This window comes from Rhineura floridana, chromosome 9 (genome assembly GCF_030035675.1).
Source record: "Rhineura floridana isolate rRhiFlo1 chromosome 9, rRhiFlo1.hap2, whole genome shotgun sequence".
Lineage (NCBI taxonomy): Eukaryota > Metazoa > Chordata > Lepidosauria > Squamata > Rhineuridae > Rhineura > Rhineura floridana.
The window spans coordinates 66,694,816-66,721,705 of NC_084488.1; the positions used below are offsets into that span (position 1 = coordinate 66,694,816).

The window sequence follows — 26,890 nt, forward strand, 5'->3', positions numbered from 1 at the left end:
TTTATTTTACCAATTTCCTCCTAGCCTGACATATTTTGCAGCTCTTCAGTTGAATTGAATTCAATTTATGTTTCTGTACACGGCGAGAAGAAGTCCCAGAGTAATTTACAGGAATAATAACATATAAGATACTAGATAAAATAAAAATCCCTTAAAACAAAAAACATCCACAAAAATTACCCAACAACATAAAATAACCAGCCTACCCACATAAGAATGAACATGAAAAATAAATGGCCAAACCCAGACCATTAGCACTGTCTAAATGCCCAGAAGAATAAAAGCATCTTTGCCTGGCACCAGAAGAATGACAAAGTCGGTGCCAGGCAAGCTTCCCTGGGGAGAACAAAGCTCTCTTTTTTTGCTCCGTAGGATTCTCAAATTGAGTCCTAGTGAGCTCTGTTTTAGAAAGAGGGAGAAGGGACAAGCAGGCCAAAACATTTATCAAAATACTATGTTTCAGACTGGTCTGTGACACCACCGAATAATACAGTAATAGAGAGGCCACATATATGGCTCATAAAGCTGTCTGCATTGTATTGAAGAGAATCGGGGACATTTCTAGTGGTGAGGGAGTCTTCAGCAAAGTGCTGTTGGATAGACCCTCACCTCCATAGGTAGTCTCCCCCATCTGGCAGCAATGGCGGGCAGCTGGGTATATCTTGGGGGAATCACCATTTACATTTCCCACAATGCTCTGGAGTCATGCTACATCAGGTGCTCAAGGGCACTGTGGAAATACACTCAGCTTCAGGGCCTAAAGCAGGGAAATCAACAACTACAGCATCCCTTTAAAGCCTCAACTTTAAGTCCCCTGATGAAGGAGAATCAATCACCTTCTGAGGCATTCTGTTCCACTGACAAATGGCTCACACTGTCAGGAAGTTGATCTTAATATTTAGTTGAAAAACTCTTTCTTGTAATTTGAACTGGTTTGGGTCCTGTCCTCAGGAGCACCCATTCAGAACAATGTGGGCAGAAAAGGGCATTTTTTTGTGTGGGACGGGGGAAGGAAGCTTTGACCCACATGATACATTTCTGAAAGAGAAATAATGGTATAGTTCGCACTGACATTCTCACTGTAAACAAATTTCCTCTGAAGTCAAATTGTTTTTGATGGAGAATGTTTAGGTAAGCAAGCTACAATTGCAGCCTTATTTCAATTTCTAATTTATGATTCAGTTATAATTTGTGCCTGAAAAGTGCTTTTCCTTCAAGTAACTATCTGGATCCAGCAGCAGGGAATGGGAAGAAGCTACTATGCTGCCACCAATGATACTGTGTTTGAATACTCCCCAGCACGTAATACGTAGAAAATGGCCATGACGGGGGAGAAGACTAAGCTCCCTGACATGCAAGCTTCTCTTGGACAAGGAGTTTTTGTTATGAGGAGGAAACATTTAAACATGGGAGGTGCTGCAAGGCTTCTATATACCTCCTGTGCTTTTTAACATCTACATGAAATCAGTAGGAGAGCTCAGCTGGAGAGTTACAGTACAGAGCATCATCAGTTCCTTGATGATGAGCAGTTCTCTCTCCTTCCCCTTGAATTCCAGTGAGGGAGTCAATGACCAGATGTTTGGAGTCAGTAATGGGGTGGATAAAGGTGAATAAACCGAAGCTAGTTCTAGATAAGACTGAAATTGTTATCATAGGAGGGTCTCCAGATCAGGGAATAGGAAGATGAGCATCACACCATAAAAGAGGAGGTTTGGAAATTGGAGGGTATGCCCTGTCTCACTGCTTAAGTCTTAGGAAGGAGCTGTGGCTAGAAGTGTCCCCCCCTCCAGCTGCATGATGCGCCACCTGCATCACCACCAAGAAGAGGATCTTGCCCCGTGATAGATGTCTTGGGAATCTCAAGACTGGACTCTCATAACACACTTTATATGGGTCTCTTAGGAAGTTAGAGTTAGACCAGCAGCCACACTCCTGGTTGTATTACACCTATCTTGTAACAGTTGCCAGTAATGGTTGGTGCCATTTGGGGTTGGTGGGGCAAAAGGCAAGCAGGCCAACAGTAGGTGGAGCCAGATCTAGTGGCAGGCAGACTGAACTCATTCTAGTTTTGTCCCCATCTTCCTTCTTGCTGAGTTCTGCAAAGGCAACACTGAGACTAAGGAGGAAGAAGCTGATAGGCCTGAACTGGTTGTAAGGGATGGCTCTAATGGGGCCCAGTAATAGTCTTCATAAAAATGTAGGAAGGAAGCCAGGCTGTAAATCACATGGTCTTTGATGTCTCAGTACAGTAGGGCCCTGCTTGTCATCGCCCTGCTTTTCGGTGTTCTGCTAATACAGTGGTGCCAGTGGGGCAATCAACTGGAGCGTGGGGAGCTCCAGCCACCGTGCTTCAGCTGACAGCTATCAGCTGGAGCGTGCAAGCTTCCTGCACTCCAGCTGATCACACGCTCCAGCTGACAGGGATTACCTGTAGCGTGAGGAGCTCACGCAAGCTCCCCGCGCTCCAGCTGATCGCACACTCCAGCTGATCCCTGTCAGCTGGAGTGCGGCAGCTGGAGCGCCCCATGCTCCAGCTGACCACATGATCAGCTGTAGGGCAGGGAGCTCGCATGCTACAGCTGAGTAGGGCCCCACTTTCCAGCAGTTTTCGCTTTTCAGTGAGGGCCTGAAACGGAACTTGCCATGTGAGTGGGGCCTACTGTACTAATGCCCAGGGTATGGGAAACAAACAGGATAAACTTGAACTCTTAATACAGGAGAGTCAATATGACTTGATAGATATAACTGAAACTTGGTGGAATGACTCCCATGACTGGAATAAAGCAATTGAAAGATATAACTTGTTCACAAAGAACAGAAGGAATTGAAAGGGAGGCGGAGTCATGCTATATGTTAAAAATATATATCCCTGCACAGAAATACAGGAGGATGAGATTGGTAGCTCCACTGAGAGTATCTGTATTAAAATAATGGGGCAAGGAATAAAAGAAATATGGAGTCTACTAGTGACCACACAATTAAAGAGAAGAGGAGGATGAAACTTTTGAAAAGCAAATTGCCAATGTTTCAAGGAGGCATGATATAGTAATAATGGGGGACTTCAGTTACCTCAATATCTGTTGAGAGACAAATTCTGCCAAACACGTCTCCTCTAAGAAATTCCTGGTTTGTGTTGAAGATAACTTTCTTCTACAGAAAGTGGAGGAAGCAACTAGAGCAGCCTTTTTCAACCAGTGTGCCTCCAGATGTTGTTGGACCACAACTCCCATCAGCCTCACCCAGCATTGCCAATGGTCAGGAAAGATGGGAGTTGTGGTCAAACAACATCTGGAGGCATAGTGGTTGGGAAAGGCTGAACTAGAGGATCAGCTATCCTTGAATTGATTCTTACCAATAGGGATGACTTGGTAGATGAAGAGGCAGTTACGGGAACTCTGGGGGAAAGTGACCATACTATACTTGAGTTCTTGATTTTAAAGAAAGCAAAAGCTTAGAGTAACCATACATGTACCCTGGACTTCAGGAAAGCCGACTTTAATAAACTCAGAACAATAGTAAGTAAGGTTCTGTGGCAACCGACCCTAATGAGAAAAGGAGTCCAAGATGGGTGGGAGTTTCTAAAAGAGGAAATTCTAAAGGCACAATGGCAAACAATTCCTTCAAGGAAAAAAGGAGGAAGACAGCAGAAGAAGCCAATGTGGCTTCACAGAAAGCTTAGAGATGACCTGAAAACAAAAAAGGACACATACAGGAAGTGGTAAGAAGGCCAGACCAGAAAGTCAGAGAACAGACAGATAGCACAGAATTGCAGGGATGGTGTCAGGAAAACTAAAGCTGAGAATGAGATGAGGTTAGTGAGAGATGCCAAAAGCAACAAAAAAGCTTTCTTCAGGTACATCCATAGTAAAAGACAGAGAAAAGAAATGGTGGTACAGCTAGTCAATAAGGATGGCAAAATGATAACAGATGACAAAGAAAAGGCAAAGTGCTCAATTCCTACTTTGGCTCATTCTTCTCTCAAAAGAGTCTATGACCCTTCCGGGAAACATGAAGTAGAAGGGGCAGGACTGCAGTTTGAGATTGACAGACAAATGGTCCATGAATACCTAATCACTTTGAACAAGTTCAAATCTCCAGGGCCCAATGAACTGCATCCTAGAGCAATGAAGGAATTGGCTGAAGAACTCTTGGAACCACTATTATCTTTGCGAAATCATGGAGGATGGGTGAAGTGTCAGATGACTCAATGACTAATGTCGCCCCTGTCTTCAAAAAGGGCAAAAATGAAGAACCTGGGAACAACAGACCTGTCAGTCTGACACCAATTCCCTGGGAAAATTCTGGAGCAGATAATAAAGCAGTCAATCTGTAAGCACCTTGAAAACAATGCAGTCATTACTAGAAGCCAACATGGATTTATCAAGAACAAATCCTGCCAGACTAATCTCATCTCATTTTTTGATTGAATAACCTCCCTTGTAGACTGTGAAAATGCTGTGGACGTAATATATCTCGACTTCAGCAAAGCTTTTAACAAAATGCCACATGATATTCTGATTAGCAAGCTAGCTAAATGTGGGCTGGATGGAACAACTATCAGGTGGATCCACAGTTGGCTACAGAGTTGCACTCAAAAAGTGCTTATCAATGGTTACTTTTTAAACTCGGGGGAGGTAATGAGTGGAGTACCACAGGGATTAGTCCTGGGCCCAGTGCTCTTCAACAATTTTATTAATGACTTGGATGAGGAGGTGCACGGAATGCTTATCAGATTTGCAGATGATACAAAATAGGGAGGAATAGCTAATACTTTGGAAGGCAGAAACAAAATTCAAAGGGATCCTGACAGGCTGGAGCATTAAGGTGAAAACAACAGAACAGGGATAAGTGCAAATATCTACACTTAGGAAAAAGACACTAAATGCACAGTTATAAGATAGGGGATACTTGGCTCAGCAATACTACATGTGAGAAGGATTTTAGGATTGTTGTTGATTACAAACTGAATATAAGCCAACAGTGTGATATGGCTGCAAAAAAGGCAAAAGCTATTTTAAGCTGCATTAACAGAAGTATAGTTTCCAAATTTCATGAAGTATTGGTTCCCCTCTATTCGGCACGGATTAGGCCTCATCTTGAGTACTGCACCCAGTTCTGGTCACCGCACTTTAAAAAGGATGCAGACAAACTGGAATGGATTCAGAGGAGGGCAACAAGGATGATCAGGGGACTGGAAACAAAGCCCTATGAGGAGAGACTGAAAGAAATGGGCATGTTTAGCCTTGGAAAGAGAAGACTGAGGGGAGATATGAGAGCACTGTTCAAGTACTTGAAAGGTTGTCACATAGAGGACGGCCAGGATCTCTTCTTGATCATCCCAGAGTGCAGGACATGGAATAATGGGCTCAAGTTGGAACCAATTACCTAGCGAGGTGATGGGCTCTCCAATACTAGAGGCATTCAAAAGGCAGCTGGACAGCCACCTGTTGGGTATGCTTTATTATGGATTCCTGCATTGAGCAGGGGGTTGGACTCGATGGCCTTTTAGGCCCCTTCCAACTCTATGATTCTACGACTCTATAAGTAAGAAGGCAGGTGGGTGGGGGCTGGCTGAGGGCAGGCTGAGGCTAATGGGGCAGTGGCCCATGGACCCTAATGGATCAGCCTCCACTGACAGTTGTACTGGTTACCACTTAAGATACTGGGCACAATTCAAGGTGTTAGTTTTAAATTTTAGAGCCCCAGAAGCTCTGATACTAGTTATCTGAAGGAATATTGTATTATGTACACTTCTTCCTGTGTGTAGTGATCCTTCAAGAGCCTTACTTCAAGTTGGACCCACTGTTGGAGGTACAGCCAGTGATAATTGAATATAGCGCCTTCTTAGTAGTCACCCCAACTATGGAATTCCCTTAGAGCGGCCCACCTAATCAATTCTCTTTTCAGTGTTGGGAAATTGGTGAGAAGATGGCTCTTTTTTTTCCAGAGGGCATTTGGCCTGTTAGAAGTTTAAATCAGAGTAAGATATAATATTTTTCAGTTGAGTGAGAAGCAGGGTTCCTGTTGTTGCCTTGAATGTGATTAATGGATTTTACTGGTAATTGTTTTTACATTATACTTTATGAATTTTTAATTTTTATAATATTTAACTGTGAACTGTTTGGGGAGTTTGCCTGAGAAGTAGTATAAAAATAAAAGAAAATAAATAAATGCACTCTGAAATGGCTGGCAGTGGCTGTACGTTGATCGTTTTTTATGGGCAGTCTGGCTCAGAGTGGCCTGAGAGGATTAGATAAATGCACGCCTCCCTCAGCACTGTCGAAATGTCCTTAATGCCATTGATCCACCTGTTGAGAACATTGAACATCATGCCACTCTCAAAAATCACTCTCAAAAATCAAATAGGATACCAAGCAGGAAGGGATTCCTAGGTCTTCATGGGCAGGAGTTAACCGTTAGAATTCATACACAGAAGAAGTTTCCTACCACCTGACCCCTTTTGCATTTATGTCAAATTCAACCTTCCAACAATTTACAGAAGGCTTTTTCATTTGCCAGAAGTTTTAACAATCCAGAGGCAGCAGAAACATGATTAAACAAAAGAAAGATATTCAGGAAAACAACCTGAATGTTTCAGGCATGTGAAAAGAAAAAGAAAACAGCATTTCAATTAACTGCTACTCTAACACCAATGAGATGGTAAACTAGGGTTGCCAGGTTCCTGGCCTGAGACTGATCCTGTATCTTTAGGAGAAGAGAAAGTCAACCAAGTGCAGGTGTTCTTGCAACACTGTAATGAGAAAAACCACAAGTTGGCTCTCTCCCCCCTGCACAACTTTTGAAGATACAGAAGACCTCTTGGAGGCCGGGCCTGGCAACCCTATGGTAAACTGGAAATTAGGGTTCTGCTTCAACTTGACATAAATTATTCAGAACAGGATATATCACTAAAATAATCAAACCAAACTCCTTCCTTTAAAAAAAAATGTTTATGATGGTTTTCACATTATTACAATAAAACAATACAGTCCCTACTCTCCATCAGAAGTAGGAGGCCCAATGCAGGGATGGAAATTTCTCCAATTTAACAGTTGTTAATCTGGGACCGTAGCACATCTTTGGCACTCATTCATCCTAACCCTTATCTGAGGATGCGAGCCTGAACACTGTCTAGCCTGCTAAATGACTTGCTTATCAAGTGAAAAATTCCTTTGCAGGTGAAGTGACCTGCAAGCTCCTCAGGATGGAAATTGCCTCAAGGCTTTTTGAAATCCTCACTAATAATAGACATTTGCATAAATTGTAAACTCTGAGATTTACATGTTATTATGCATTTTTTAATTAAATTTACGTCCCGCCATTCCTCCCAAAGGAGCCCAGGGTGGCAAACACTTCTGTAATAAAAAATACAATTAAAAATAAAATAAAAACTTTTTAAAACATTTAGAAATTGTTAAAAACATCTAAAATCAATAAAATACAATAAAACATCTAAAACAAATGTAATTTACAGCTCGTGATTAGGCAGGAGGGAGCTTAATCATGAGCTCTGGTTTGAATATCACCCTAAGCCAAGGCCTGGAAGGAGGAAAGTGGCTGTGAGCTCCTCTCTGGCAGCCCACACATCTGCTTGGTCTCACTAAGCTAAGGTTTGGCATAGCCTCTCGTGCAAGCCAGGTTGCCATGATGTACTGACAGAGATGTGGCCTAGAGGAAGCTCAGACAGAATTCAAAGGAAAGTTGAAGAAAAGGTCAAAACTTTTCCAAAATACAGTCAGGATCAAAGGATAGCTGTGTTTGACAGGCTACCACCTTACACCATATGCAGTTTTTACACTGAAGATGAATACAAAGGTCATACAGTTACACTGGCACTGTCATATGCATGTGATACTCATATAAAGAATGACCTGTTTTTGACCTTTGTCTTGCTAAGCTCCAGGAACCACTGAAGATTTGCATTTAAGGGGAAAAGAGCCTATTAAAAATAGGAACATAACAATGCAGTAGAAGAAAATAAAAATAGAATACAGGTTTGATTAGTTATCTTGTGATATTGCAACTGACATCTGGTGACAATTAAGCAATGCTATACAGCATATCCTGTTTTCCCAGTTTCTATTTAATTAACCTGTTGGTGAGCTACATCTGCTAAAGAGTATGCCAATTTAGATTTTTTTGTGGTTTATTCCTGCCGAATGCACAGTGCAGAAAGTTTATTTGGGGCATTTAATTTAATTTAATGACAATCATAGAAATGCAAAATCCCACAAATACCAGTGTGAGCCAATATAGTGAAAAAGCAGCGTTGAATTTGGACCAGGGAAAGCTTAGGTCAAATGTTTGTTCAGTCATTAAAATCACTGGGTGATCTTAGGTGAGTTGCTGTGACAATAACATGGGAAAAACCTGTTTTTGTCTCCCTGAGCACCTTGGATGATGGGTGGAATACATTTGCAATAAATAATAACAATAGCGATATGAGTGTGTAGATCTGCTGATCTAACAAGTCGGTCTAGAACTCATGTAGTGTGGCAATCAAATATCTGCAGTAAGTGCTGACAGTAACAACCATTTACTTATTCAAAATATTTACATATCACTTTTCAGCAATAATTTTTTAGATTGCTTTAGATTTTAGATTTACATACCACTTTTCAGTGCTTTACATAGTACAAAGTGGCATATAAACATGTTTCAGTTTAGCTGTATACAGTCTCAGCATAATAATATTTATTATTATTATTATGTCAAGGCTAACTTGTAACTTGCAAGATGGCAACAGGAGAAATGTTGGTGGCTGCGGCTACCGCCGCTGCGGGTTGTGTCTCCTCAGCGGTGGGATTATCTTTGGGTAAGGAAGCCGCCACCACCACCACCAGTTCCTGCTCTGTTTCGTCTACCACAGCCACAGCCGCTGCCTGGAGGCCGAAGTCTGGGAGGACCGATGGGACTGGGAGTGCTGGAGGTGGTGTTGTTGGAGGGATTCTGGTGAGAGACTTGGGCAGCAGCGGTAGGGAGCCGCGCTCAGACTGGAGATGGAAGCAGCTGCACAAAGTGCGGGGTGTGGAACTCGATGGGCTGCCGGAGCCCACCGAGTGCTCAGAGTCGCCCTTCTGCCTCTTGGGAGCTGCCACCCCCGCTAACACCACCTCCTCTTCCTCAGCGGGGCAGCCTGTGCCCATGGTGCCGTGTTCCTCCCCTGGCAGTCCTGCATCCTCCCCCAGCCGCAGCTTCATTCTCATCGGCTCCCACGACACACTGCTGGAGGGCGTCGGGCCTCAAGCTGCGGGAGCTGGCGCCACCGAAAAGACCATGGAGCCGCCACCGCCTTCAGTTTGAACAGGCTTCAGGGAATTGTGACATTGAGATGCAAAACACTGCAGGAAAAAGGATGGATGTCTTTTTAAGACAAGGTCTTCAACTCTGAGTTTCTTTCCTAGACATTTTTTTCTTAATAATGTTATTTGTTATTTAGTTTAATTTTTGTAAATTGTATTGCTTTCATTGATGTATTTTATACTTGTGTTCATTTTTCTTTGTAAGCCACCTTGAGGGCCTTTGGCCAAAAGGTGGGGTATAAATAAATATAATAATAATAATAATAATAATAATAATAATAATAATAATAATAATAAAAGTAGTAGTAGTAGTTATTTTATGTATACTGCTTAATGCCAAGATGGCTTCTAAGCCATGTAGAGTGGCCATCTTAGAACAAAGAAACAAACTTCCCCACCCTATGTCTTACCACTACTCAGAATCTGGCTGTCTTGGCCTCAACAGTAAGGCAAAAAGCATCTCCTCCCTGGAAGCATCTGCATTCAAGATCAAGAAGGGGAGCTTAGTGAGGCTGGGGCAAGTCCACCAAAAATACTCTGTTCACCTAATGAAAAGGGACCATAGCTCAGTGGTAGAGCACATATAGGCAGTCCTAGCAGGTAACAAAAAAGATATCTGTCTTAAACCCTGGAGAGCAGTTACCAGTCAGAATAGACAAAGCTGGGCTAGATGAAAAAGTAGTGTGACCTGGTATAAGACAACTCATGTTCCCTATTGCAATGGGAGAGCGATTTGAATTTTGAATGGTGTCATATGCACATACCAACTTTTGGACTTCCGAGCCTTGCTCTGACTGGTTAATTGTGCATGATGATGATAATGATTTTATTAATCACTTTCCTCACACTTCTCAAGCAATGCACAAAATGCAATAAAAATAGCTTTAACACAGTTTAAAACAACAGAGAAAAGAGCAGCACATAAAAAAGATTTTGTTGTTTTTTTGGGGAGGAGAAGGAGAGCCAGGAGCTGGCACAAGAGACACGAAGTCTCCCCCACCCCCCTGAGGCAATGCTTGGACATGGATAACACCCTTGCTGGATTTTCCCTCTTTTCAGTAATTGGGATGGGAATATGTCTCCATATTATCTAAACCAGATTAGTATTAATTAGCCAATATTAATTGGAATGATGGGGAATTGAAAGGAGGTAGTTTACAGGTATGGATGGAGATGAATTGTGTTGTCATTAGTATCCAATTCTTAATGTAATGATTTCCCCCACCCAAGGGTACCATGATATCATAGTTAATCTGCTGATACAAATTAGCTTTTAGCTTTTGCCTTCCGTTTATATTGAATCAGATGAGAAAATAACAGTTTTTAGCACAAAACTGTGAAACAGTAGCTAGTTCTCCATTTGGCAAAGAGACTTTTTTCCCCAAGCCTGAGTGTTACTCCTCATTAAATATCCTGAAAGGCTGTAGTCAGTGGGAAATGTTCATTTTCATATAGAGGTAGTATATTAATCACAATGCAATGTACTTTAAAGTTTATTAGATTCTGGTGGATAATCTGCCTTCAAATAGCTTTGAGATTACATCAAATATTTCAAATGACCTTCTATCTTTTTTTATGCATGCGTATCTAATGAAAAACATGTTAATTTGAAAGATGAGATCATTTGAAATAATGTTAAAGGGCAACAGTTTAAAATGTACTCAGCAAACTTTCAATGAAAACTTTAAACTAAAAGCAGTGACCCAGTACACTGTGCTTTGCTGTTACAGCTCTTTGCTTATTCAGCCTGCAAATGGCTTCAAAGCTGTGGAAATGTCTAGACCAGGTCTTCCTGGTGCACAACAGCCTGTTTTACATTAACCACTCAGTTCCCGGAAACAGAGGTATTTTGAGTTTGGAAAGTTGTATTGCCATGATGTGCTAACCTTTGCCAGGCTCGTCTTAGCTGTTGTGTGAAATGATAGACACTGGATGCTACACTTCATGAGTCTCTAGGGCACTTCTCACCCACCCTGCTTAGCCCAGCATATTGTTGAAGTCCAAATGGAACTCTTTCCACTCAGCCCCCTTAAAAGACACTGTCCTTTTTTCCTTGCTGCTTTGGATCCTGCAAACTGCCTCTCAGAACATATATATGACACTGTCCCTGAGGTCTTCTGCACCATCCCTGAGGCCGTTTGTTTGTGGGGACACTTGGGGTAACCTTTTTCATTGTGGCACCTTGCCTCTGGGAAGTTGTTCAACAGAGAAGCTCATCTGGTGCTGGTGCAGTTATTTTTTGGCATCAGCTAAAGAATTTTTTTAAAAAATTTATCCAGGCTTTTCAGGATGTTGAGTTTTGACAATCTGGTTTTTACATCCTCTAATCCTGAGATCTTCTGTTGTATTGTATAAATATTTGTTGATACTGTACCATTTGAATACTGCTTGAATCAGTATAGAAATGCTTTAAAGAAATCCCTCCTCAAAACCCATTTTTCCACAAAGCTTTCAGCACAACCCCCCAGCTCCCATTCCCATCTGTAACTAAGGCTAAGAATGTGTAGCTGAAATCATGTTCTTGGGGAAACAAAGTCTATTCCATTTCCTCTGCAATAGACCTGCTGCCCCAGGCTACACATACCGTCATCAGTCTGTAAGACAAACCCTGTACTTTAGGTCAATTGAATATAATCTGGAAATGAGAGCACCATGACATTGGCAGGTACTCATTTGTTTATGAAATACTTATCCATATTGTTCATCATAATATCTGATTGGTGCAAATCCATTGTGGTGCCCCAAACCTCTTTGCCTGAATCCTATCGGAATTATTAAGGCCATTGCACAGATGGCATTTTGCCTGCAAAGGCGTACACATCACACACACACACACTTGGGTAGGGGAAATGTTGTGTGTGAAATGAGATGGACTGTGGCTAAGTGGAAGAGCACATGCTTTTCATGCTCAAGGTTCTGGGTTCAATCCTTGGCATCTCCAGGTAGGGCTGAGAAACACTCCGGTCTGAAATCTTGGAGAACTGCTGCCAGTCAGTGTGTAGACCAGCCGAGGGACCCTACGGCCTAATTAGGCCCAGCAGGAGTGCTAATCATCATACCTATCTGGCTCACACCTGTGACAGTGGATGTTGGGCAGGTAAAGATGTGGCTGTACTCAGTGGCATAACAAGGGTGGAGTGGTAGGTGCAGTCCAGGTGCAGGCAATAAGGGGGTGCATTGTCCGAGCCTCGGACCTCCCCTCCCTGGAGCCACAGCCAAGGAGGAGGCAAGGACTGCTCTGGAGCATGTGCAGAGAGCCCGCAGGACCCCAATGTCTGGGAGAAAGGCGCAAGTGAAGGCAGGAGGCAGGTGAATGGGGACAGAAAGCGCCAGCCAGGTTCCTCCAAAGGCGGCGGCACCAGGGGAGACCACCAGCCCCCAGAGCATGGCTTGGCTGCCTCCCCCCACCCCTCGTCAGTAGAAGTCCCCGCCCCTGGCCAACCAGCGGGCAGGGGTGGGCCAAGGCCAGGTGTGCAGGCTGGGCTGGACTGCATGCCTCACCTGTCGGTGGCGCTGTGGCGGTGGGGCTCCAGCGCTGGGCCAGGTAAAAGCTGCTGGCATCGTGCTTGGCAAGGCTCAGCTCTCCACTGCTTTCCTGGCCTGGGCCGGCTGGCTGGTCAAAGGGAGGAAGGACGTGGTGTCCTACCTCCCCAGCCCCTCCCCCTCGGCCCCTGTGCCAAGTCTTGTCTTCATTTGGGCAGCAGGGCTGAGCTGGGAGTCTCCTTGCGCAATGGCAACCTCTGAGCTTGTGCAGAGTGCCTCAGGGCTGGAAGACAATGGGGCTAGTCAGTGCCAGAATCTGCCCTCTGGGGAGCCCACCTGGGAAGAGCTGCCCAGCCCAGAAGGAGGAGGAGGCCCGGCCCAGCCCAGGACAGTTGCAGAGAGGCCTGCCCAACTAAGGCCAAGTTGGCGCCACCTTTTCCCTGTCTGGCCAGGCCCGGGCTGTTGCTGCTGCCACAAAAGCTGTGGCCACAGGAGGGTATTTGGGCACCGTGTCCCTTCGCGCATCATCCTCCAAAATCTCCTTGGACTGTGTGAGGTAGTGGGCACTGCTTGATTCGCACTGACTTGCAAGGCTGCCCCTTTCCTTTTCTCGCCGCCCCCCCCCCCGCTAGGGGAATTAAAAAAAGTTTTGAATACAGCCATTTTGTGCAAGGGCAGTTCTGCGTAATGGAAATGGAGAGGGTGGCAATAGAGGCCATGCAGCAAAACATACACTACACAGCATCCACAGTCAGGTAACATGCCATTTTAAAATTTCTTCCTTTACCAGATTTACCAGATTACCTGCAGTTGGGTAAATCCAAATTTGTAGGGGGGAAATTGCAGTCAGTCACTTGGATGAGGAGGAAGCGTGCAGACACCACAAAAAATAAATATAGACACACACAGCTTCCAGTCCACATGAAACTCCCATGTGGCTGAGCCCTGGGTCTTTGGCTCAGCCTGGCAGTGCTTCCTCACTTGCTCCTTGGGTCCTTTTCCCTGGGAGGAAGGAGCAAGTAACTCCCATAGGCAGGCAAGGGGAGCAGGCGGCTCCAGCTGCACCTCTCTACCCTCCCCCCCACATGGCCCTCTTGCCTGCACACAGCCTGGACGGGCCTCACTGCTCGCCCCTCCCCACACATGGGACACAGCTACAAATATACTTGCCCCCTCTGTATCCCTCCCCCCAAATGCTTTTATGGTTCCACTACTGCCCACTGCGCACCCCTTGGCCAGTCTCCTCCAGCCTCCTTTGGCTCTTGGCTGCCCTGCCCCCTCTCCCCTTCCTCCTTCTCTGGACCCCCAAGAGTGGCACCCTGTGTGGGCATCTGCCTTACCAGCTCTAATGACGCTTGAGCAAGTCACTTGGGCCGCCTGGAGAACTGACTGTGCCCTGCAGCCCCTCTCCTGCCCCCCCCCAGTTTCCCCATCTCATGGATTCCTGCCAGAATTTCTGGTCCTGAAAGCAAAATTTAAAATGGTACTACTTGTTGAAGTTTGTTCATTCTGCTTTAGAATTCTGTGCTGTTGATGGATGTGTCTGGTGCCTTGAGGAACAGTCTACAGAATTGCCTGGACTTTTAGGGCAGGAATGTAGCTATTTAGTCACCTACTACACCATAGGCCAACACTTGTTGCCTAACCCTTGAAGGTGATGAGCTGACTCTTGAGAGTTCCCACTCAGAGGGAAGAAGGAGGTGGGTGGGCAGGCGGAAGGGGTCACCTCCTTGCCTTGGGGCCAGGAGGACCCATCCCTGCAGCCAGCCAGAGGGAGGGACTGAGGGAGGCAGCGGGGGCAGGCAGCGTGGCTCTTGCCCACCCTGGGGCTGAAACACCCCCTACCCTGCCCTCCTCTGGCCGTGCTCTTTAGAGTGGGAGAATGGGATTTTTATGAATCTCTGCCAAACTTATCCTTACTATTATTATTTGTTTCATTTCATGGTTATTACTGAAAATAATTTTGTCGTACAGAGGAGGGGGTGTTAAAAAATGATCCGTTACAGGTGTCAAATACGCTAGGTACGCCACTGGCTGTACTGCCTGCATTAGGGATTTCCCCATCAACTGATGGGACTCTCAGTGCTGATGGGCACTGAGAGCCATCCCTTTGAAATCCATTTGCAAGGAGTTTGTATTCAGACCATTTACAGATGGACCTTAGAGGGGATGGTTCTCCCTGCCAATCAGTTGATAGGCATGGGGAGCCCCTTAGAAGTTGTCACCAGACATCATAATAATGTCAGGTGATTGGTAGATGGATGGCTCTGGCCACTTATCAAAGTTGGCCTGTGGGGGAAGGAAGGATCCAGCCCACTGGTTGGATCCAATTTCTTTAAAAATAGATGTATTACATGACTAAGTACAGATACAAGTACATTTATAGATTTAGTATATGACTTTTAACGTGTACTTCATAAAAAACTAGGAGCAGCTATTCCTTCAGATAGAAACTATCTTCAGGTGTTATCTTTCAGTTCAGAGAAAACATATGACATGGGGCAGTTGGGTCAAGCACTCTAGCTCTTCCTCCACATCATCATGCTTATTGCCTCATGGAGAGTGACTGTGTGAAGTGGGGAGCCGTTTGTATTTGTGGAGGCTCCCTGTGCTTTTTAGAACCCTTGAAAAGCAGGGTTCCAAAATGTGTGGGGAACGTCCACAGGTGCTGAAGCTAGTGCACTCAGCATGCTCCCCCCCCCTTAAGTTTTATGTTTTCTCTGCATTTAAAGTAACACCTGAAGAGGTCTAAAATGTCTTTGGTATCCTCTCTTCTGCATTTTAAGCTCTAATTGCTTACTGAATTGGTTGAAATGGAAATATAAAATGTTCACGATTGCAGGGATGCAACAAAGAGAGACCTGGGGGACATCAGATATTGTTTGTGTTTCTGAACTAAATCACTTGGATCAAGAAACTGTACCCTACCCTCTAAGGGTTTGCATTTTAAATGCCCACTTCATCCTGTTGAGGATCCCACTGAGTCAATAGAGCATGCGCCACTACTTACTTTCATCTAGTTGATAGTCAAAAAGCGAATGAGCAGTTTATGAAACAGCAAAGAAAAATCCCTCCACTTCCAAAAGTCGGGACCCCTTATGGGTTTAACGCTTTTTGTTTTGACTGAGAGAGATGAAGGTATGAGACTGAGATATTAACTGCTGAAAGAAAATTAAAAGTTTGTGTCTACACTTAATTTTGTCCCAAGTGTTTGTTTTTATTTCAGTATTAGAAAGTTGTGCAATATTTATAAGATTAATAATAGCAGTTCAAAAATCTGTTCTTTACAATGTTCTTACTGTGACATATGGATGATCTTGAACTTGCTGCATTGGTGTAAAAAAAACACAACTGCTGACTTAACTTGGTACAGATTAGGCTAGTGTGAAACTTTAATGAGGTGAGAATTGGGCAGTATGTGGCTGTATTTTCGATGTAAAATGTACCATTATTACACCGAAAACTCAACACTACAACCTTAGCTAATTTGGGTTTTCATATGCCCACTGTAATTTCATGTTACAGTCTAATTTTATTTTAAAGCATGAAGATCCTGAACACTTTCTTTCCTACCCATTCAAAACAACAGTGTGAATGTTGCTCAGCAGATCCTTTTGTCTGCCTGCAGAGGAAATCCTTTCAGGAAGCCTAGGCAGAAATGGAGCAAGGGGAGAACCTAGGGGGATTGGGAAGGAAATAATAAGGTTTTATTTTTGCATGCAAGGATGTCAGAAACAGGACAGTGATTTAGGAGTCAAAACCAAGAGAATCTAGAGTGGGGGAAACTGGCTTAATCTGAGTACAGCCATAAAGAAAGCTTTGGTTATCATATATACATAATAATAGTTACCTTCTTGTGCTAATGTAATTTCAAGGTAGCCTAGCTTCAGTGATCAATGCTCCGGTAATCTCCAGCCTAGGCGACTGTAATGTGTCCTACACTGTTCTGAAATTACACCTAGTTCAGAATGCAGGAGCTAGGTAGGAATGAAGGAGACAAGAAACTTCACTTCCATGAACTGCTTTGACTTCATTTTTACCTTTGGATCCGATTTTGATTTGGGATGATTCCCCTCCCCCTAGCAGCCTCCTGCTCCCTATTGTTCAGGAGGACCCTTGGCCCTGCAGGGAGGCTTTTTGTGGGGTACAGTAGCTGCAGGGAACAGGGTGGGACCTTTCCTTCTGTGAACTTCCTTAAGGTAACATCTTAGGATCTCAGACATTATCACCTACTCCCGTGGATGGGGCTCCAAGGCATACATGACAGCTAGGACAATGTAGGGCTGCCTCATATTGTTAACCTTTTATTACAGAATTGGAACTTGACTGAAGACAATAGGAGAGCATGGCCTGGAGCACATGTACCTAAGGCTGTCTATGCATGGAATGTTCTAGACTACTGAGATCTATATAGGCTGTCGTAAATTACCAAATAAGTAAATATTTACATAGTTGGATTATTATCTCCAAAAATGGACAACTGAAATGTCAGACACTGGTGCTCACTAACTTCAGTTTCATTTGGTGGTCTATGTCCACAAAGATTTAAGACTGGTCTGGTGCAGATTTCACATCACCACCCTCACTCTGAGGCGCTCAGCCTTCTGGAAAGCAAAGCTGCTGCCACCCCTGAGGGAGGGAAGTGATGGCTGAGTCAGGGTCGCTGGAGTCAAGCTTTGTCAGCACATGCCACCACCTGCCAAATCATTCATTATTGCCTGTTCCTCGTCTCTCCCCCACTCCCCTGCTCCCAGGCACAGCCTGTCAAAAGGGCTTCAGCATTTATGACAGATTAACTTTCTCTTGTCTTGTTTGATGATGAAAAAGAACTGCCACTTAATAAGAATTTGTTGTTACAGAGAATTACAGACACTTTGCTTTGGAGATGCTTTTTTCTTTGTCATGAAAAGACTAAAGACTGACAGGCATTTACTTTTCTGGCTGAAACTGGCACCTGACAAGTTGGTAAAACAGAAATGGAAAAGGAAGAAATTTAGGCCTGTTTCAAACAAGGCTGCACCAGGACGTTTGCTGCCTGAGGCATTACTACAAATGACACCACCACCCCGGCCTAGTCAAAGTGCATAGTACTCAAGGCAGACCTAGTTCTTTTGCCACCCGAGGCAGAAACTCTGACAAGCTACTCTCCCTAAGATAAAAATGCACTATTTTATTTATTTTTATTTATTTATTAAACTTGTATACCGCCCCATAGCCGAAGCTCTCTGGGCAGTTTACAATAACTAAAAACAAATACAATTTAAAATACATCTTTTAAAAACAATTTAAAACACAATTTAAAATTTTAAAACAATATAGAACACATGCTAAAATGCCTGGGAGAAGAGGAAAGTCTTGACCTGGCGCCGAAAAGATAACAGTGTTGGCACCAGGCACACCTCGTCAGAAACATCATTACATAATTTGGGGGCCACCACTGAGAAGGCCCTCTCCCTTGTTGCCATTCTCCGAGCTTCCCTCGGAGTAGGTACCCGGAGGAAGGCCTTTGATCTTGAACGTAGTGTACGGGTGGGTTCGTATCAGGAGAGGCGTTCCATCAGGTATTGTGGTCCCAAGCCATGTAAGGCTTTATAGGTCAATACCAGCACCTTGAATCGAGCTCGGAAACATAAAGGCAGCCAGTGCAAGCGGGCCAGAATCGGTTTTATATGTTCGGACCATCTGGTCCCTGTTACCAATCTGGCCGCTGCATTTTGCACAAGCTGCAGTTTCCGAACCATCTTCAAAGGCAGCCCCATGTAGAGTGCATTGCAGTAATCTAATTTAGAGGTTACCAGAGCACGGACAACTGAAGCCAGGTTATCCCTGTCCAGATAGGGACGTAGTTGGGCCACCAACCGAAGTTGGTAGAAGGCACTCCGTGCCACTGAGGCTATCTGAGCCTCAAGTGACAGAGGTGATTCTATGAGAACCCCCAAGCTACGAACCTGCTCCTTCAGGGGGAGTGCAACCCCATCCAGGACAGGTTGGACATCCACCATCCAGTCAGAAGAACCATCCACTAGCAGCATCTCAGTCTTGTCTGGATTGAGCCTCAGTTTATTAGCCCTCATCCAGTCCATTGTCGCAGCCAGCCACCGGTTCAGCACATTAACAGCCTCACCTGAAGAAGATGAAAAGGAGAAATAGAGCTGCGTGTCATCAGCATACTGATGGCAACACACTCCAAAGCTCCGGATGACCGCACCCAACGGTTTCATGTAGATGTTGAACAGCATGGGGGACAGAACTGACCCCTGAGGAACCCCATACTGGAGAGTCCAGGGTGCCGAGCAATGTTCCCCAAGCACCACCTTCTGGAGGCGACCTGCCAAGTAGGAGAAGAACCACTGCAATGCAGTACCTCCCACTCCCAACTCAGCCAGTCTCCCCAGAAGGATACCATGGTCGATGGTATCGAAAGCCACTGAGAGATCAAGGAGAATCAACAGAGTCACACTCCCCCTGTCTCTCTCCCGACAAAGGCCATCATACAGGGCAACCAAGGCTGTTTCTGTGCCAAAACCAGGCCTGAAACCCAACTGAAATGGATCCAGATAATCGGTCTCATCCAAGAGTGTCTGGAGCTGGCCTGCAACCACTCGTTCAAGGACCTTGCCCAGGAATGGAACATTTGCTACCGGCCTATAGTTATTACGATTTTCTGGGTCCAGGGAGGGTTTCTTCAGGAGTGGTCTCACTACCGCCTCTTTCAGGCCGCCAGGGACCACCCCCTCTTGCAGAGAGGCATTAATCACCTCCCTGGCCCAGCGGGCTGTTCCATCCCTGCTAGCTTTTATTAGCCAAGAACAATTTGTGCCCTTTCATGACAGCCAAAAGCAGCTGCCTGAGGCAGGCACCTCACTCTGTCTAATAGTAGAGCTGGCCCTATGTATTCACCATGATGATATTTCTTGGAGTGGCCAAGGAGACTGCATCATTTTACAAGTGGCATCCCAGCTTGCAGCCTGAGTTGTACAGTCCACAGGATCATACCAACTCATTCCCATCTCATTCTTGTACATGTGAAGATCAGGTTTTAAATTTATAGAAGTGTTTATGGGTGTGAAAACACAGTGTTATTACAGCTTTCCCATACTTTGGTCATGTCCACATGGCCAGCCAGAAGTGTTAGCAGAGCAGAGGATTAAACTGCATGCAGCAGAAACAGAAATAGAAAGAATGTTTTGAAAGAATGGCTAAACAACGAAGGTCATCTTGACTCTTGCACCTAAATTTGGAGTCCAGTGCCAGAACTCTAGAGGTCAGACATCTGAGGGACACATTTGTTCTCTCTGTTATCTGAGATTTTCATAGATAAAGATACCCACTGCATACCTCGGAAGAGCCAAGTTCATTTTAATGCACAGCATTTGGGATTTTCCCTTCATCCTCAGTCCTGCTGAGGGAGAATCACAGGAAAAGGGAAAGCAATAGGGTGAAAATAACCTGCTTTACTATACTAACTTGAGAACTCAAAAAAAAAGCCTGCTGAAATTTGAAATAAATAAAAGAGCTTGGAAATATGGTGACTTTATCAGTATTTGTATAATGTTTTAAGGCCAATGATAGTCAACACAGACAGAACACCAGGATTTTTTATATATATAGTAGCTGCTGGTCTCGGTGCTAAGTACAGTAAATATTCTGTGAAATACTGTTTTGGCCCACAAGCAGGACTTGAGTGCAATAGCACTCTCCCCATTTGTGATTCCCATCAACTAGCAACTAAAATGTTGCAGTTCTATACAGCTGAGTTCCACTGAATGCAGTGGGATTTGCTTTTGAGTCAACAAGTGTAGGACCAGGCTGCACATCATTTGGACTTATTATTTTTATGATTAGACTTAAGATGGTTCCTTTATTAACATGATTCCTTTTTGTATGAAACTGCAAGATTTTTATTCTAAAGCTGCATGCAAAAGCTATGAAGTTTGCTGGAAGCTGTGTCATTTATCTCAATGCGTGCTCTTAAAAATAACATCTTTCATAACAAAATGTTTGCCTTAGCTTGACATTTAGCAGATGGATGAAAATAAAGATGGAAATGAATGAAAGTGGCACATTAGTTTGTTACGAGCTTCATTGAGGCAGAGGTGAAATGATGGTGAGCTGAAGTTAAAGGAGAGAAAACAGTATGGTTTCAAAACTGTACAATGTCTTATCATGTCAAATACTGGATTAAGAACTGTTTTACACACCACCATTTCCTCCATCAATACCTCTTCTGTATACAGAATCGATGTGCACAGTGTGTACATTGCCACATGTGATGAATGCACATTTATCCATTTTGCTGCATTTACTGTCATATATGTATACATGTGTGGAAAATTATAGCTAGCCACACAACTTCCTACTATGTATACATTCGGTGAAGTAGGTGTCTCTATCTGTGTTTGTCATGCATGGCAGTGTGAATGTAGCATGCAGGTGCACTTCCTACATTAGGGATGGAAAATTTCAGGTGTGGGGAGCCAAATGCAGCCCTTCAGGCATCTCTGTCTGGTCTTTGGGATTCTCCCCAGGCCACACCCCTCCTCTAGTTCTTTTGCCTGGCTAGAATAAGCCTGTGAACTATACAAATAACTTCTTGCTTGTCTGGATGAAGAGAGACCTCTAAATTTTGTGAGGCTTGTCTGCAGCCACTTGTACATCCATTGCCCCCACCACCACCGCCCCCCCAAAGGTTGCCCATGAGGAAATGCAGCCCTTGGGCTGAAAATGTTTCCCCATACCCTCTTACATGGAAATAACTTCTGTTTAGGAAATTGCCATGCCTGAAGCAACCTTTGCTTGGATTCGTCTATAAGCTATGTCCCTTATCCAGGAACAAGAGCTTAGCAAGCTTCTAATACATTCATTATCAACAACTGTTTACACTAGTTAATATGTTGTCCCCCCCCCAAAAAAAACAAATTAAAACCTCTCCAGGAGCCATGTGCTTCACACACCTAGTTGTGTGATGAGCGCAAGCAATTGGAAACATAAAATTAAGGCCACAACCATGGAAGGCAAACGTAGAATTTCACTGACGGAAGTTTCATTCAGGGAATTTCTACACACCAATGCTGTTAGGTAACAGAAGCAAAGAAGAAGAAAAACCTTTCCTTTCCAGTTGTCAGAAATATGATTTAAAAGTAAGTGTATGTGTGTTCCACCTAATTAATCTCATCAGTCTTGCAAGCAGAAAGTAAACTGATTCTCCTTCATTGTGCTTAGAAAATTTAGATTCTCAGCAGCTAGAATATCCTACACCTTCTGTCACAACAAATAATATATACTCCCTTCCCCCATTTTGTTTCCAGAGGACTTCATGTCTCTCCAGGAGGAGATCTCTCCACCAGAGGAGGATAAATAGGAGGAGGCAACACAGGCAGTGTCTGTCTCTCCTGCTTGAAGCCAGTGAGATTAATTGGGTATCTCACAGCCTATCAGCTGTTCTCAAGCAAGGGAAGGACAGGACAGCAAACTGATCTGTTAGCATTTGACCTCTTCCAGTCAGCCTTGAAACCAGGTCACAACATTGTAAAGCATTGGCAACATGGATGGACAACTTCATGGCACACAGCAACAGTAAAACAAATGATGGTACTATTTCATCTGCCAGCTGCTCTTTTTTTTGACATAATAAAGTACAAGTGACTCCCCAAGCTGAAATAATGATTCTTTTCCCACCATTTCTAAAAACAATATGACAGCCAGTTTCTTCGCCTCCTCTAGACTGCTGGCATTTACATTTCTACAGGCAAATCTGTCACCCCATTCGTTGCTTCAAAACTTTGTAGGATGATCAAGGGACATCATGACATAGCACAAGTTACTCTGTCATCAGTGGGAGTCGTTGATGGCTTGAGAAACTTCATCTTCTGAGCATAAGCAGGCTGGTCCCACAAGACTGGTGACCAAGACTATATTCCTAATTCCTGATCCATGCAGCTGGAGGGGGTAGGTGTTGTTTCATCCACCAGGGGGAGGGCTCCGCTACCATTGAGGTCCCTGCTGGGGTGTAGCAGAGCAAACACTATTGCTGGAAGTGTTCCTGCTGGCAGTAGCCAGCATAAGGCTCTGAAATGGGGTGCTGTGGGGCAGAGCAGGGTTGGCCATCAATTTGCTGGATTTTAACCTGGTCCATTGCCTGGAGAGTGTCCCAGTTTGGGCCCTTCAATTGTGCCAGCTTGGAACTGGCCCAGCAACCCCACCCACACATACACACAGAGCTTATGCCCTTGCTGGTGCAAGTGGCAGGGCTTCCGATGCATCCATGGATCTGCTACTTCCCAGCCAGAGTTTGGATTGCTCTGCCCAACAAGTAAATGACTGTTGGATTTACATGGAAGGCTACAGAAGCTCTTTGGCAGGGGTGGGTAACCTTAGGCCCAGGGGCCAAATGCAGCCTCCCAAGCAACTCCATCTGGCCCTTAGGACTATTCCCACACCACACATTCCCACCAGCCACACCCCACACCAGTCATCTTCACACTATTCTTGAGTGTTTTTGCCTGCCTGGAATGTGACCTTGAACTTTGATAATGCTCCTTGCTTCTCTGGATGAAAGGTAGAGAGGTGCATGTAGAAACTAGCTTACTGTACAGTGGTAAAAATTACATGTATTCTCCACCCACGTTTCTCTGGTCCTGCCTATCACTGTCACTTGCCGTCTTGGAAGGTTGCCCAGAAGGGAATGTGATCCTTGGGTTGAAAAAGATTCCCCACTCCTGCTCTTTAAGCACCTTTCTCTTGTTCTTCCATACTTTCATCTTTTAACTCTTCCACCCTCCTCAGTTCCTTTATTCTTATTTTTAAGAACATAAGAATAGCCTGCTGGATCAGGCCAATGCCCATCCAGTCCAGCATCCTGTTCTCACAGTGGCTAACTAATTGCCCATGGGAAACCCACAAGCACAACCTGAGTGCAAAGAGCCCTCTCCCCTCCTGCGGTTTCCAGCAACTGTTTTTTGGAAGCATAGTGCCTCCGCTTATGGAGGCAGAGCACAGCCATCATGGTTAGTAGCCACTGATAAGCCATATATTCTAAGACTTTCAGTTGACAACATCCATGGGAATCTTGAACCAGATTCTAGTTCAGGTTTTAAAAGCAAAGGTGCATTTCAGAGCAGACCATCTGCCTTACAAGGGTTTTTCTCTCTGTGTGTCCCTGTCAAGTTCTCTTGAAGTGCAGCCTTTGACATCTCTTTGAAGTGAAGGACAGTGAATACTTCAAAAGGAAGTGGTCACTTCACCTGCATTCAAAACCAAAGCAGTTTGCAGCAACAGAAAACAGTCTTAAGAACTGCAGCGGAAGTGAGAAAACAGTTCTTTAGTCTCTCGTGTTCATTTCTTGAACAAAAAAGAACAAAGCTTTAAAACACTGAGGGGAAACGCAATAGAGAGAAGGGGAATAAAAGTTTGATGGGACTCAAGATGAATTGTGCAGGATAGCTATAATTTAGACAAATCTCATTGCTATATATTGAATAGCTTGTGAAGGCAAGGAAAGAGGAGACTTTCAGAACTGACTCATGTCTCTTTTCATCATTTGTAAAGCACCATCAATCTACCTAGCACTTTACAAGACATCTCTTATTGAACTTATTTTACGTGTATATGCATGTGAGAGAGTGATGCAGATTCTCATCTATTAGGAACAGGAGCCACACCCAGTACTGTGCCTAGAAATCAGCAAATATGTTTGGTAAATAAATACATGTTAGTTTGGAGCTGGTCTATGACACTGCAAACATTATTTTTAAACAAAAGTTCTGTCTGGGTTAATGTAACTTTTAAAAATAATGAATCCAAATGGCTGTCAGGTTTTTGTTATAAAAACATTTTTTTCTTTCAGAGCTTCTGTTTTTTTTAAACAGTAAATATTTGTGGGTATTGATTTAATGCATACTTACAGTAAAAAAAATACAGGAATACTAAAGTGCTGTAGTTCCTTGACTTTAACTGATTTATTGTTCTGTTCGTATTGAATAATATGTGATGTTGATATTGTTGCATGGTACTGTTGTTCTTGCAAAATAATATCTGAGACTAGTATTTGCAATACTTAATTTTAAATTTTAACTAGATGAATCTTCTGGTGTTTTGCTTTCCCCCCCCTTATGTTATATGCAGCGGAAAGTTATAAGGAATCTCAGACAATAAAGATTAAAGAAGAACCCATGGAAGTTGATATTCATAATTCCCAAGCCTCAGTTTCACCTAGCCAAAACATCAGTTATAGCACTTTACTCAGGCAAGAGATCACTGAACACATACAAAAGATACCAGAAGGCCGAGTGCTCCCTGAGAGAAACCTCTTCAGCCAAGATATATCAGTGAAGATGGCTTCAGAGCTACTTTTTCAATTGTCAGGTAAATAAAGTAATTGGATACTTACAGTATATTGTTGTGTATGTATTGAATGAAGACTGAAGTCCTAAGCATCTTTACTAGGACTATAAGGCTGCAGTTCTATACACCAGGGGTAGCCAATATGGTGCCCTCCAAATGTTGTTGGTCTTCAACTCCCATCAGCCCCAGCTGGCATGGCTGATTGGAATTGTAATCCAACAACTTCTGGAGGGTGCCACATTGCCTACCCCTCTTCTACACAATTACCTGAGAGCAAAGTCCCATTAAATTCAGTAGGGCTTACTTCTGAGTAGACATGTGTGGGATTATACTGTAAGTCCTTGTAAATGCAGTAGGGCATTTATGTAAAGTCTAGATAAAGTCTAGAAAAGTAGTCTTGATAGTATTGTTGCAGTAAAAAGTCAATAATACTGTTGCACATTAGAGATTAACTAGAGACTTAGGGTGCAATCCTATGAGCTTCCTTGAGAGTAAGCCATATTCAGGCTGTAGGCTGACTTTGGATCTGGTACAAGCCACCCCAAATGTACTGCCAATATCTGTGGGTGCCAGTTATTTTCATGCTGTACTGTCCAGCCCTTCCTGCTATGTTGAACCTGTAGCACTCAATGGAAAAACACGGACATAGAAACTCTTTCCCTTGTTCCCCTCAACATTTTGAACAATAAAGTTTTGAGTCACAGCAAGATTACAACATTTGAACCGCACGTGGAGAGTTAAAATTTGTGCTTTAGAAAGATAATGAAATCATGTCTCCCATCAGCTGAATCCACTTAATGATAAAATAGAAGACAGTTCCATTCCAAGAAAGCAGTTAGTTTGCCTTGGTAAAAGCATATTCATATATTACCTAGAAGCAGGAAAAATTAAGCATGCATGACTTTTGATTTTGCTTTCCCCACCTCTGCATGTGTGAAATGAGACATAGATTTTACTCATAATGAGAGCCATTGGCCACAGATAAGCTGTTTCTTTCCTTTCCTCTCAATAATGCATGAATAGATTCCTAGCATTCATTTGTTCTAACACCCAAGACACCTAGTCTTAACTTTCCCCAATTTTCCCACTTCCCATAGTATTCAAGAAAACTCATAATATCAAATTACAGCACATAGGTAATTACCATCCCGGCCAAAAATACACTGAAAATTGAATAGGGAAACTCTTCAACAAGCCAAACACTAATAATGTAAATGAGAGGTCAGAGGGAACATTTAGAGAATAAGTTGATAAATCTATACAAATAAGATTTTCTCCATTGAAAATGGCCAGAACAAAAACTTTAAAAGTCGGGGGTTTTGTTGGTTTTCACAATAATTTATTTTTCTGCAGAAAAAGTGAGCAAAGAGCACAATCACTCTAAAGATAACACCATCACCACTACAACTAGGTAAGTAGTATATATGGTAGTGCAAAGCAAAGCTTGATAAAGCATACTATAACAAGGCATAGTGTTATAGTTAGCTTGGCATTGGTGTACCGGGAATTTAATTTCAAACTTTAAAATGTTGTAATGTGTCAAATGTAACATCTTATATGACATAATCTAATCAATGTGATCCACTTCTAAATCTCATTGATCTCAATAGTTTCAATGTTTCTCAGTGAAATCAATGGAACTTAAAAATACTTATCTTTGGCTAGATCATATCCACAGACCTTTTGTGATAGGCTGATGTATTTCAGTTTGACATGTGATTAAATATTAATTCAATCAATAAGCTCATAGTATTAGGCAAGCT

General features: G+C 43.5%; 1 protein-coding gene across 3 annotated transcripts in view; it reads left to right on the forward strand.

Moving 5' to 3' along the window:
- Positions 1-26,890, forward strand: part of ZNF827 (zinc finger protein 827) — a 175,826-nt gene that overhangs the window by 94,122 nt on the left and 54,814 nt on the right. For all 3 annotated transcript variants that reach the window (XM_061584772.1, XM_061584773.1, XM_061584774.1), the window contains exons 6-7: positions 24,909-25,148; positions 26,481-26,538. In XM_061584772.1, coding sequence (XP_061440756.1) covers positions 24,909-25,148; positions 26,481-26,538 — 298 coding nt within the window. The remainder of the gene's footprint in view (positions 1-24,908; positions 25,149-26,480; positions 26,539-26,890) is intronic.